Genomic DNA, 12,554 nt, shown 5'->3' with positions numbered 1-12,554 from the left:
CCCTTTTCTCTTCTTGGCTTTTAAATATAAATATAGGCAGAAATTATGGTTAGTCTAAGAACATAGCCATCAACAGCTTGTCTTTGATTAAAATGTCTCCATAATTTCATCACGAAAGAAATTTAAGCAGGAATTCCTTCTAGGAATACATTCAGCATTTGATATAACCCAAGATCATTTACATTATTCAACGGGAGCACACAGCACAATAATCAGTATTTTTAATTTTTTTCTTAGAAATACAATTTATAAGGCATGCAATCAAAAGGTAAATTCTGAAACTGATTAACTTCAAACATGCACCGTCCCATTGTTCGTGGAGAAAAAACACTCAGCGTAAATATGGGTTGTATCAGTATCAATATTCTCTCCATTTTATTCTCTACCCACCCTTTAGCTCAAAATAAAGCAGTCACACTAAGGAATGCAATGGCACAAACTTTAATATTCAAGCTACTCACTAAATGGCTTGTAACAACTAGGCTGAACAGATTAAGAATATTTACTTCTGAGTTAGACAGCACAGTGAGAAATTCAGGCTAAAAAGATCATGAGGAAGGGCAGTCTCTGAAAGGATCTCTGAAACGATGGTGACAGACGGGGGGGGGGGCACTAGTCCTCCAACTCAAGGACCCGCCTAAGCACTGAAGTGTGGGGAAAGTAATTCTTGAAGCTTTTGACAATCATTCTTACAAAATTTTAATGTGACTTCTGCTTTTTAAAAATATGTTCTCAGTATAATTATCAAAGGCGTCAAAATGGCATTTCAAGAAATATAAAGCACCTTAAGGAAGCACCTCAGAAATACTGGAATATAATAATACAGGACTACTACAAAGCAATGTGGTCACAGCTGGGGAAGTATCCACTACAGAAGCAAAAAAGAGGATGTAAATCGCATCAAAACATGCCTAATTATAGGAATTTTTAACCCTAAAAAAATTTCTTTAGCATTAATTTTTTAATTATCCCACGTATTTCAGAAGATAATAAAAACCATTATGGTGACCTCTTCTAAAATGTAAAGCCATCAAATACTGTGTTTAAAATCAGTGTTAGATCACAATCTGAAAGGCTGCACGTTAATGCAAATGTATACAGTAAATATAAATCCAGGCCCTACATAAGTCATTCTATTTCATGAATTCTAAAGGGGTCAAGAAACCCTCTGGGCCCACAGGTAACGGAAGAGTGAGTGTATAGGAGGAATTTTTCACATTCAATGTATGCAAATGTCATAATGGGCCACTAAAGAGAAAGTTAAATTCCAAAAGGCTGAAGGAGAGAGACCAATACAGTCACACAGATTACAAAAAGGTCTCTCAGTAGGATGGTCCACAGGAAGCTTTCACATTCATTGCATGTAAATTTCATGATGGCATGCATATCTACCCATCCAGAGAAAAAACGTTTCCATTCAAGTTTAGAGAGATGCAACCAAACCAGTGAGGTACCAGGTACACAAACAACCTCTGTTGATATTTCCAAGTTCAACAAGTTCCCCTCTGCAACTACCTCCCCTCCAACCCCTTCAGAGCTGGCCCTGCAGAACAGACAGGTGATGTAACGCCTGCCTTAAGGTAGCTGGGTTTCTCCAGTATTCAAATCACAGTTTGGCGGGCTGAAACTTGACAAGGAACACTCACTGGTGTGACAAATTGATGATTCCGCAAATCAAGCATCACAGAATAAAGACGCTATAACATCTCGAATGCACCTATCTTGATGCAACCCTACACTTAACAAGTGAAAAAATTCATGTCAAAATAGGAGTGCAGTAAAATACACTGCCTCGAGAATCTGCCAAAATAAGAGCCTCTAGCTAAACCATATGCAAACCATTTCCTTTGACCTAGCTTCCAAGCAACCAAGCTGTCTGAGGTATGATATATTTACTTATATAGACCATATCCAGATATTTATATGGTTATTTTGTTTTCAACCTTTGAAGGATGCACAATATTTACAAGTCTAGGAATTATGTAATTCAGTCATAATTTATCTCTCCAAATTGGACTTGAAATTCAAATGCATTTCTTTTCACACAGACCCTTTTCACTCTTACCCTCAAACACCACTGCAAAGATACCGCCCCCGCCCCCAGTTCTGTGTGCAGGCATTTTCAGCTCGGACAAGATGGGTCTTCCCTCAAGCCACCTGCATGGTGGGCTTCTGAGACATGATACTAGTGGAGGAAAAGCACTGATTTTCTAACTAAAATAGAAAAACTGATTTGGGGGGCAGTGCTGGAAGGCGCTAAGTGCCTCCAGACCTTCCCACAAAACCCAAACTGGTTCTCCTCTCCCTCCTTCCTTCACTAGGCCTCTCTCTTGGCTTGAGTCCAAATAAGACTGAGGGGGCTAATCATGCTCTTTGAGACTTTTTTACTGCAGGTACAGAACGCAACCACTGAGGTCCCCTCCCCCTTCCTGAAGCCAGGTTCCTTTAGCTACTTGCAAAGTTTTAACTCAGCAAACCAGGCCCCTCACTAGCAATGCAAAGGCAGCTGTGTAACAACTTCGGGATCATGGCTGTAAACAGAAAAACATTTTTTCTCAACCCTGGTTCTTAGCAAATCTCTAATATAACAAAAGGAGAGATTCACAAAACCATGACCCATTTTCTAGATTTGGGAGGAATGGCAACTGAGAAATATCTGTTTGACTTAAACAGAGGAAAAACAAATGGACACAGGCCACTGGCTCTTGCCACCCTGTCTCTCGTTACAGTTTTGCTTTTAATCAGCTGTTTGCTTTTAAACAGCATCTCCAGAGCTGTTAAGGTCATGGAGTTTAGTATTAGGATCAGCTCTGTAACTTAAGCCACACAAAGAAGGACACTGTAATTAACACAAATATCATCTAGGGGGAAAATTAATCAAGGCAGAAAAAGATTTTCTTTTCAGGTCAAAGATCTACACAGATTTTCAGAACCAAGTCACACTCAAAAAAGGTGGCAGCCTCGGGATTTCCACGCATGTGGCTAGCAGGGGTGTAACTAAGAGGCGCAGGGCTTGCTGCAGGTAAAAGCACAGCCCAGACCAGTGGGCCACATGCTTCAGAGGTGACATTCTCTGCTCAAAAGACGGCAGTGCCACCCACGATCACTAAGAGTTAAAGAACTCATATGACTTAGTGTCAGCAGGAATGGGGCTACCTTGGAAGAAATGACCTATCCTCCCACAGATCTCTACATTGCTTCTGACTCTCCTCCCAGAGGGAGGTAAAACCCCTCACGTTGAAGAATGAAGATGTTTCACATCTCTCTCTACTTATGGAATGAAAAGACCAAAGACACAGCCTGCAATTTTGACCCTCACTCAATCTACAAACATTAATAGCGGGAAAAAATTAGATTGGCCAATTCCATATTGTTTCCTACCTGCGTTTGACTAGTTTACCCTGACATCATTAGCAGCCACGCAACTGTGATGGCCTGGCGTGCTTTGAAAGCTGTTTCATCCATGTGGAAGGTAACTTGCTCATTTAACAAAACCTCACAGTGGTGAGTTTTGCAGTCTATTTTTGCTTCACTGTCCCCCGCCCCACAGCAGGGTATCTTTTGAATAAAGTGCTACCTGCTACTACTTACACTAGTAAAATAGTTTCCTACATTTCTTCAACACCTGTCATTTCTAAAATGGCTAATAAGTTTTAATAAATCTGTATTTCTGCCTTTTGATGTGCCACAGTAGAGTTTTTATCGTTTAAACCTTTTAGTTCACCGAAAGCTAATCCGACTCATTCCAAGCATTCTGAATACATGCAGTTATGTCTATCTGCTTGGCATCAATTTGGGGTTTAGCCTATCCAAATTTAACCTCCTCTGGATCTGCTGGGACATCTCATTATAACCTTCTTCATCCTGTACTTGGGTTAGTGGGTAAAGATATAATACAATGAGAAAGCTATCAAGGATAGCTAATATTTAGCTAATACAATATGAGAACTGACATTTAAATTGTAAAGCATCTTTTCAAGTCAATATAACTTTCACTCATAATTGCCCTAAGTATATTTAAAGGTTGCTAACTTCAACTTCAAGATATCTCACTTAAAATAAACCAGTAAGAATTACAATCAATAGTGATCTTTCTTTGTTTGAATCACTCTGCCCCCAGGACACCTGGCGTGAAAGTTGATTTTAAAGAACAAACCAAGCAAAAATCTAAACATTTTATACATGTCTACTATGACAATGTCGCATTGGCAATTACGTAATCTGTTCCCTGCATTACCAAATTCTGTATATCAGTTTTAAATCAAATGCAGCATATTGTCTTTACACTGCATTCCATGCTCTATATTTACACATGAACACGTTTCTGAGAAATTGCATTTAAAAAACTAAAAATATAATCCTATTTTCATAATTTCTTATATTACAAAAACAAACATACAGTCTCATAGAAAAACTTGGTCTATAACACAATATTATTTTCATAATGTATATAAAGTCCAAGTTCAGTCTGACAATAGAAACTCTCCTTCCTACACTTTTCAAACCTTCTCTGTGTGTTGCATACATCCATCACTCAGAGAAACTGTTTCCCCAATTTTCATGCCTTTATGAATGCCAGTCCATCATTCCAAAAATAAATTTTAAAAACTAAGAGGGATTGATGGGAAGATGGATGTGCCAATGGATAAATATATGATAAAGCAAGTATAATAAAATGGCAGAAGTAGAAACTAAGTGGTAGGTATATGGGTGTTCAGGGGAGAATTCTTCCAACTCTGCTGAATGTTTGAAATATTTTATAATGAAATCTTGGGAGAATAACATCCCATTTTCAAGGCCCACCTAAATGGCCAACCCAGAACTCCATTTTTCTCGAAGGCACTTAACCATGCTACCATGTATCATAGTTATTATGTGTCACATCTAATCTCCCTACAGGATCCACACTTGAATCATTTTTCTATCATTCAAATGCATCTAATACAACTTATACACAATAATCATTCAACAAATGGGAAAGAAATACTTTGACTATAGACTGAAAATAATCACTGTTCTTTAGTAATACTACTAATAAAATTATCCTCAAGTATTACAGAATGTGATCTTTTTTACTGAAGTATAATTGATGTACAATATCATGTAAGTTATAACCTACAGGCATACAATACAGTGATTCACAATTTTTAAAGGTTATACTCCATTTATACTTATTATAAAATATTGGCTATATTCCCTATGTCAGAATGTAAGCATCTTGAACACAGAGGAAGCTGAAACAGAAAAGATCCGTGTCTCAAGAAAAAATTTTTTCCACCCATGTATTTACAACATAACTGAGCTACCAAAAACATGCAGATGTTAAAGTTAAATTAAAATACGCAGGGCTTCCCTGGTGGCGCAGTGGTTGAGAGTCTGCCTGCCGATGCAGGGAACACGGGTTCGTGCCCCGGTCCGGGAAGATCCCACATGCCGCGGAGTGGCTGGGCCCGTGAGCCATGGCCGCTGAGCCTGCGCGTCCGGAGCCTGTGCTCCGCAACGGGAGAGGCCACGGCAGTGAGAGGCCCGCGTACAGCAAGAATAAAATACGCAGCAGCAGGAATTAAGCGGTTACCAGGCATTCACTCAGAGAATCGAAAATGCCTTCAGACACAAGCCAAGGTTGAAAGTTGATGGAACTGACTTGAACCTTGCAGACTAAGCAGAATTTATGGAAGCTCCAGTAGACGCACAGGAAGCTCCAAGCCCTGGGGATAGGATGGACTGGGCCTGATATAAGAGTTAACCCGGGGAGTGGTTAGAAGCTGGGAAGTGAAAGTCTCAAGAGACCCTGAGAAAGAAGAGTTAACAGACTTGGGGACACTAACACCATGAGAAGACAGTGCTGAAGGGGACATCGAGGAGTGAAAATGGGGGAAAGGGCTAAAGACCATTAAGCGAATCAGGGAACTCAAGATGGGAACCTCATCTGAGAGGAATAAGAAATATAGTATGCTTGGGTTTAGACATGTCGAACTGGAGGTGAAAGTGGGACATCTACAGCCTTAAGGTACCTGGAGACTTGGACAATAAAGGGGTAAGTTATCCAGGAAAGAATCAAAATAAGTCTACACCTAGTCCTAGGCATACTTACAACTGAGCATAGAAGGAAAAATGAACCAACTGGAGGAGAAGCCAGAATGCGGGCAAGGATCAGGACAATGTAACTGAGCCCAAGGTAAGAAAGGATTTCTACTGAGAGGTCAAGGGAAAACTGAGAAAAGGGAAGAACTTAGACCATAAAGAGTGCAGCTTCGGCAATCACCAGAAACCCAGACTTGGGGGCTACAGAAGCTCATCACGCAGCTCTGTCATTTTTCTTTTCTATAAGGAATATGGCCTGAAAAAAAGGACACAAGTTGAATTTATGTCCTTATTTAAGTAATGCATTAAGGTGAAAATTCACTAAATAAACTGAAAAACGGTTGCAGATCTAGCTTTTCAATTTTATGTGGCCCAATATCAAAATTAGCTTGCTTTTCTTTTCTTTTGGTTATATCAAAGCTATATGAGGATGGATAAAAGAGCCAGGGGGGAAGGGGGAAGGAAGGCAAGATTCATTATTTGCACTGCTTAACCCACAAGTCAATAAACCATAGGCAGACTGAGTGGAGTAAACTGGGATGCCAGTGGAAAAAAAGTTCTCCTTAAAGGTTGAACCATATGAAATCAATAATGTTCAATTATTCATTTGCATGTTTCTTATGTTCTGTAGAAGACCCCAATAAAAAAAAAGTAGCAATACTCTGCAAAGTTCTGTGCCACTGACTTGAGTGTTGTTGGTCCTTATCAAGAATTAGCAAAAAGGGGGACTCCTCCTACACCTTACTGTGCAGTGTATACACTGTACATTCGTATACAGCATATCCGTTGGAATACAAGCCTTTACCCCTCAGACAGCAAAATAAACACCTTCAAGTTCATCTGGTCTTCTCTGGTTCACAACTGAGGAACAACTGCACCAAGAAAAGGTGGTCATCTGACCCAAGGGGCGGGTGCAAGTCTCTGCAACTTGTTACTATGAAGGCCAAGGCAAGTCCTGAGGTGCAGAGAGGCAGGGCTGAACCCACTCTGCTCATTCCATGCAGAGCACAAGTGCAAACTCCTTTGCTCTCTCGCATCACCATGGGGTTTACACTGCCTTGCTAAGAGGATTCCAGGAAGCCCCAAAGTGATGGCACACGAAGACAAAAAAAACTGGCAGAGTCAATTCCCATGATGCCAGGGTAGTGGGTAGTTTCCAAGGGCAGAGCGTTCCAGAAAAATGCAAATAGGGCTTCCTAAAGAAATTCCAGGCCAATACAGACAGATGTTCTCTTAGAAAGTCACACAGAATTGCAGTTTAGAAGCTTGGATGAAGAGGTTAGAGCGCAAGGGCGAGCAAAAAGTTGGCACCCTATTAGGGATTCTAACCAACCACTGAGTATTCGCTCCTCCCTCTCCATTTCATACATCCACTTAGAAGACCCCTGTGCAGCTCATGATAGCTGGCGATATTTGTGTCCATCGCCAACGTGATGGCCTTTCAGTAATGGGGGAAGGGGGTGCCTCAACAAACTTTAACCTTTTTTGAAGTTTACATGAGAATTAAAAATGCCTTCTTTCCAGTATTCAAATGTCTGCCACTTTAAAAAAGAAAAACAAAGCTGAGTATCATTCAAAAATAGAAGCCACCCCTCCTGCCACATCTCCCCAAGGATGTGCCACAAGACCGAAAGTAAAATCAAAATAAAGTTCCTTTGAGGAGCAACTAAGGTATTCATATTTGACAACTATTTGGGAATTTCTGAACAAAATATCTCAGCCATGAGACATGGTCACATCAGTCCCACATAACTTTCAGCCTTAGAGCATACTTCGCTGTATTATGCCCTTTCCCAATTCTCTTTCCTCATGCTCCTTTCCCCAAATACATATATTGAGATTTTCACCCAACTGTAAGAAAGGCTTTAAGTAAGGTGATTTCAGTAATCCTCACCAGGATTCTGTCACACGTGACAGTGCAGCAAGAAAGCAGCCATCATCCCTGCCGTGGAACCTCTGTGGCTAAATTACTCACCTGCAGGTTGCAAACCCTAATAATAGAATAGATATGAATTTTTAAATACGAGGAAATGCACTCTCAGTTCACAGACAAAATTAAAGAAACCTTATTCCAAAATAAAGAATATCTGTGATATCTCATAATAAAACAATTTAAAATTTTAACAAGTGTTAAGTTCTACTGTTGAAGCATTCTTTTAATCTACATTGTGTTCCAAATAATTTCAAAGCAAAACACAAAAGTCAACTCAAAACAACTATTAAAAAAACAAAACACAGAGCCAGAGCTCACAATATTACTTCCCAAGCTCTAGAAAGCTTTCTCTATAGGGGGGGAAAAAATAACAGGTCACGGAAATGAAGTTTCACTATGTATAAATACTGTACATGGTTTAAAAGATCCCGGGATTTCCAAAAGTCTCAACTTCCACTTTGTGTGTAACCTTATGACAGTTCTAACCAACTGCAAAGCAGATTTAACATACCATTCCTACAAATACAAAATGCATACCCCACAAATACTACCAGTGTTGAAGGAACTAAAAGGTTTTGAACTTTTCAACAGCTTTCCAACCATTTTGTCCCATGCAAATGACTTTCAAATTCTCAGGCAGGCCCCAGGAAGTAAAGCACAAGAAACTACATTTACTTAAAGATTCAGTCTAATTCCCTGTAGTAAATCACAGGAAATAATTTAGTTCCAAAGCAGCCTCTCCTCAGTCCTCAAACAGTTAAGTTTTGGTCGATTTGCATTTTAGAACTGAATTTTTTTAAGCTAAAAGTCATAGTAAAATTTCTCCTTTTTATGAATGTTTAAAACAAGCAAGTTTTTCAGATCTGAGAGTGAAACTTAGTTTTAACAAGTTACTCATTTTTATGAAAACTCCAACCAGAAGACTAGCTGTGAGTTAGAAACACTTCAGGTTGTTTCTTTTCTTCTTAAAATACCCTTTTACTCAAAGTGAAAATGTGCTTGCTGTAATCTGACTTCCACCAACTGACTCTGATTGCACCTGAAATATTTCCTCACTTGAGAATGGCAGCCTGCTCTCTCCCAAAGCTCCACTAGGTTTCCACTGGGAGCTGCTACCTGGCCTCCAATTCTGGACAGACAATTCTCACTAACATTTAATAGATCTTCTAGCTCTGACCAGTAAATTTTTTTAAAAAACTTACAATTGCATTTGGGGGAAAAATTAGAACAAGTAAAGAACCTAATAAAAATGGCCGGAGGGGGGGTGATTTGGCCTTAGAATCTGTTTTTATAAAAAGCACTAAAGCTTCAACGTTTAAGTTATAGTCCTACAATAGTTTAAGAATACCTTGACTTAAGGCCATTTGAGAGGCAAAACTAAAAATAATCCCCAAACTCTGCCTTTCCCTATCTTTAAAGAACGCCACTCCAGCAAGCTGAAGCAGGCTGTATCCATTCCCAAGGACATGAGAAAAGGTGTAAGTACATACTGTACCTTGAATGCCCAACAACAACCAAAAAAATGGCTTTTTTAACAGCAAATGCTTTGTAACAGCTCAAGTAGGACTGATAAATAAACAAGTCAGTCAAATACTTAAATTCAAATGTTAAAGTAAAATTGGATTTGGCAGGCAACCCCGATTTTCTGACTTAAAAGAATATATACCTAGCTTAAAGTAAGGAGGCACCTTACCTTTTTGAAGCACTTGGTAAAATTGCACGTAATACCTAGTAATGAGGTTATAAGTGATGCCTTTACTCTAAAATACGCTTTGGAAAAAATAAGATCCTGACTTCTTCTCCAGGAACTTTAATACGATGTGATTAACTTAACCTTTTTTACACACATTAACCACAAAGATAACAGTGTATGTAAAACCACCTTGCTGTAACAAGTGCTTAGCAAAGGAAAATCTGTATTATGCTGTACAGTCCGGATGAGGGGTAAGGAAGGAGTTTAGCTCAACTAGAGAACCTTCGCATCGATCCTTCCACCTGTGACAGTGAGAAACTGGCAGCTTCTGGCAGCCGCAGGGCGAACGCACGGCCGGTAAGCCTCCGCACCGCCAGCCCCGAGCCTGACCTCCCGAGGGTCCCAGGGCCTTCTCCACCTCGGGGCAGGGACGTGCCTGCCCACACAGAGTCTCTCCTCGGGTCTGTCTGCCTGTCTCTCTCAGAAAGGCAAAAAGTGCGAGGCACCTCCTCTACAGGCCTCCATGCAGGCAGAAGTTCCCTACGGTTCCCTAGATTCGAACCTCCACTCCAACTCGCCCAAAACACTAGTGTCAAAGCCCCCCGCCTTGCCCCTCGGATCCGTAGCTCCGTGCTCGAAGGCACTGAGGTGGCAAAGCAAGAGATTATACACGCCCCCGGCCCTGGTCATCCGGGGGAGCCTCTCCTCGCCTAATTAAAGGCCTTGAACCTTGGGCGAGGCCAAGTTTGGGGGTACCTGCCGGCGCAGATAAGAGCTGGCCGCGCGGCGCCGAGGCCGGGCCCGGAGGCACGCAAGGCCAGGGCGCGCTGGCCCTTTAAAGGCACTCGCTTCCTGCGCCTGCGGCCCCTCCCTCGCTGTCGCCAGCTCCCGCCCCCGCCGAGGGTCACACTTGAACTTTAGCTCGCCCCGCGCGGCCGGGCGCCGGCGCTCCGCAGGCGGTGGCCGCCCCTTCGCACGTGTCGGAGGCGCTACCTCGGGATGGGCGCTCCCGGCCCCCCGCACTCGAGGCCACTTCGAATAAAATCGAAACAAAACAAAATGCACACCGGCCTCCAAAATCTGCGTGGCCATCCCCGACGGGCCTCCCGGCTCGCGCCCTGCCTGTCCCCTCCACCTGCAGCCCGGTCCCCTGGCGGCGGGGCTCTGAGGCCCCTCGCCACGCTCTCCCCAGCTCAGAGCGGCGGAAACGGCTCCGCGGGGCGTCCCGGGGCTAGGAGGACGCGCGCCGCGGGGGCGGAGGGGAGCCGCCCTCACCCCCGAGGTCCTGGAAGAAAAGCAGCAGCTGCACGAGTCCGCGCGGGCCGTGGCGGAGCAGCTCCCAGTGAACCCCTCTTTCCTTCCACTGGCGAACTTTTCTGCCCGCTCGGAGGTCCACTTCTTGGCGTACTTTTTTCACTCCCTTAGGTCTCAACGAGCCGATTCCCCGTCCCGCTCCAACTCTCACTAGAGCGCGCGCAGAGACACTTATTCCGGTCCCCCGACGAGGCCGGGTCAAGCCCACAACCCACCCCTGCCGCTTCTCGCCCGCTCCCTTCACGCGCTGCCCGCGTGCTCTGCACTTTCAGGCCAAGCAAACTTGCCCAGCCGCCCCCTCATCTGCCCCACCGCGACCTCAGGAGGAGGCAGGCAGGCTGCCCGAGCCCCCCTCCCGCTCCGGCCGTTAGCCCCGAGGCCACTCACCTTCCAGCCAGCCGAGCTGTTGCTGTCGCCCTTATCCTTGAAGTAGGGAACGCTCTTGACCATCCACTCGTAGATCTGCGACAGCGTGAGCCGCTTCTCGGCCGAGCTCTCGATGGCCTTAGTGATGAGGTCGGCGTAGGACAGGTTGCCCCACGCGTTGCGGCGGGACGAGCTGCTCTTGCGCGGCTGCCCCGCTAGCGGCCCGGCGGCGGGGGGCACGGGCGGGTGCTGCGACAGCGGCCCGGGCGGCGGGGGCTGCGGCGGCGCCGGGTGCAGGCAGCCCGCCTCCGGGCCCTGGAAGTCCCCGCACAGCCCCCCGGTGGCGGCAGCTGCGGCCGCCGCCGCCGCCACCGCGGCCGCCGCCGCGGCTGCCGCCACGGAGCCGGGCGCCTGCTGGAAGTCCCCGCTCTCCTCCAGCAGGCTCAGGTTGCTCATGAAGTCGGCGCTGACAGCGGACGCCGAGGCCGAGGGCAGGCCCGCGGCGGCGTCGGGGTTCGCGGCCGCGCCGCCCGACGGCGCCGGGCTGGAGGTGGCCGAGTTGGACTGGCTAAACTCCGGCCTGGGTAGCGGCCAGGTGCACGAGCGCGGCCGGGGCAGCGGCTCGAAGTCCGGGTCGATCTCCACCACCTGGGGCGCTTCGGCCATGGTGACCCCGGCCCCTCCCCCAGCCGCGGGACTGCCAAGAAGTGAGAGAGTGCAGCACCGGGGGCCGAGGAGAGAGAGCGAGAAGAGCCGGTCCGAGATTTGCCGGGGCCGGGCGCGGGGGGCGGGGGGGGGGGGTTGATGTCGGTGCCACGAGCGGACGGAAACCGGGAGGAAGGCGCGGCGGCAGAGTGGAAGCGCGAGCCCAGAACTTAACTTCACAGGTCCATCAACATCTAGGCTCCTCCGGGTCCGCTGCACGGACGGGACGGCAGGCCAGAGTCACCGGGCCCCGGCAGCGCCGGCGTCGCGCTCCTGCTGACACGGCCCGTGGAACGACGGACGGACGGACGCCGCGGACCGTTCACTCTCCCGGGCTGCGCGACCGTGGCGCTGCTGCCTGTTGAATGTGGCGGCGACGGCGGCAGCTGCAGCAACTACGCTGCCGCCCGACTTACTGGATCTGCCGCCGTCCCCCGCCCGCGGCGGCGCGCGCGCCGG

The 12,554-nt window shown here is 45.7% G+C and overlaps 1 protein-coding gene across 1 annotated transcript in view; it reads right to left on the bottom strand.

Moving 5' to 3' along the window:
• The window catches only part of FOXO1 (forkhead box O1), a 92,553-nt gene extending 80,033 nt beyond the window's left edge, over positions 1–12,520 (bottom strand). The window contains exon 1 of the mRNA XM_004282249.4: positions 11,412–12,520. Within this exon, the coding sequence (XP_004282297.1) occupies positions 11,412–12,056 (645 nt within the window). The 5' untranslated portion in view covers positions 12,057–12,520. The remainder of the gene's footprint in view (positions 1–11,411) is intronic.
• Between the last annotated feature and the right edge of the window lie 34 nt (positions 12,521–12,554).

This window comes from Orcinus orca, chromosome 18 (assembly GCF_937001465.1).
Source record: "Orcinus orca chromosome 18, mOrcOrc1.1, whole genome shotgun sequence".
NCBI lineage: Eukaryota > Metazoa > Chordata > Mammalia > Artiodactyla > Delphinidae > Orcinus > Orcinus orca.
Note: the sequence above shows the minus strand (reverse complement) of the source record. Positions and strands in the feature narration are given on the sequence as shown.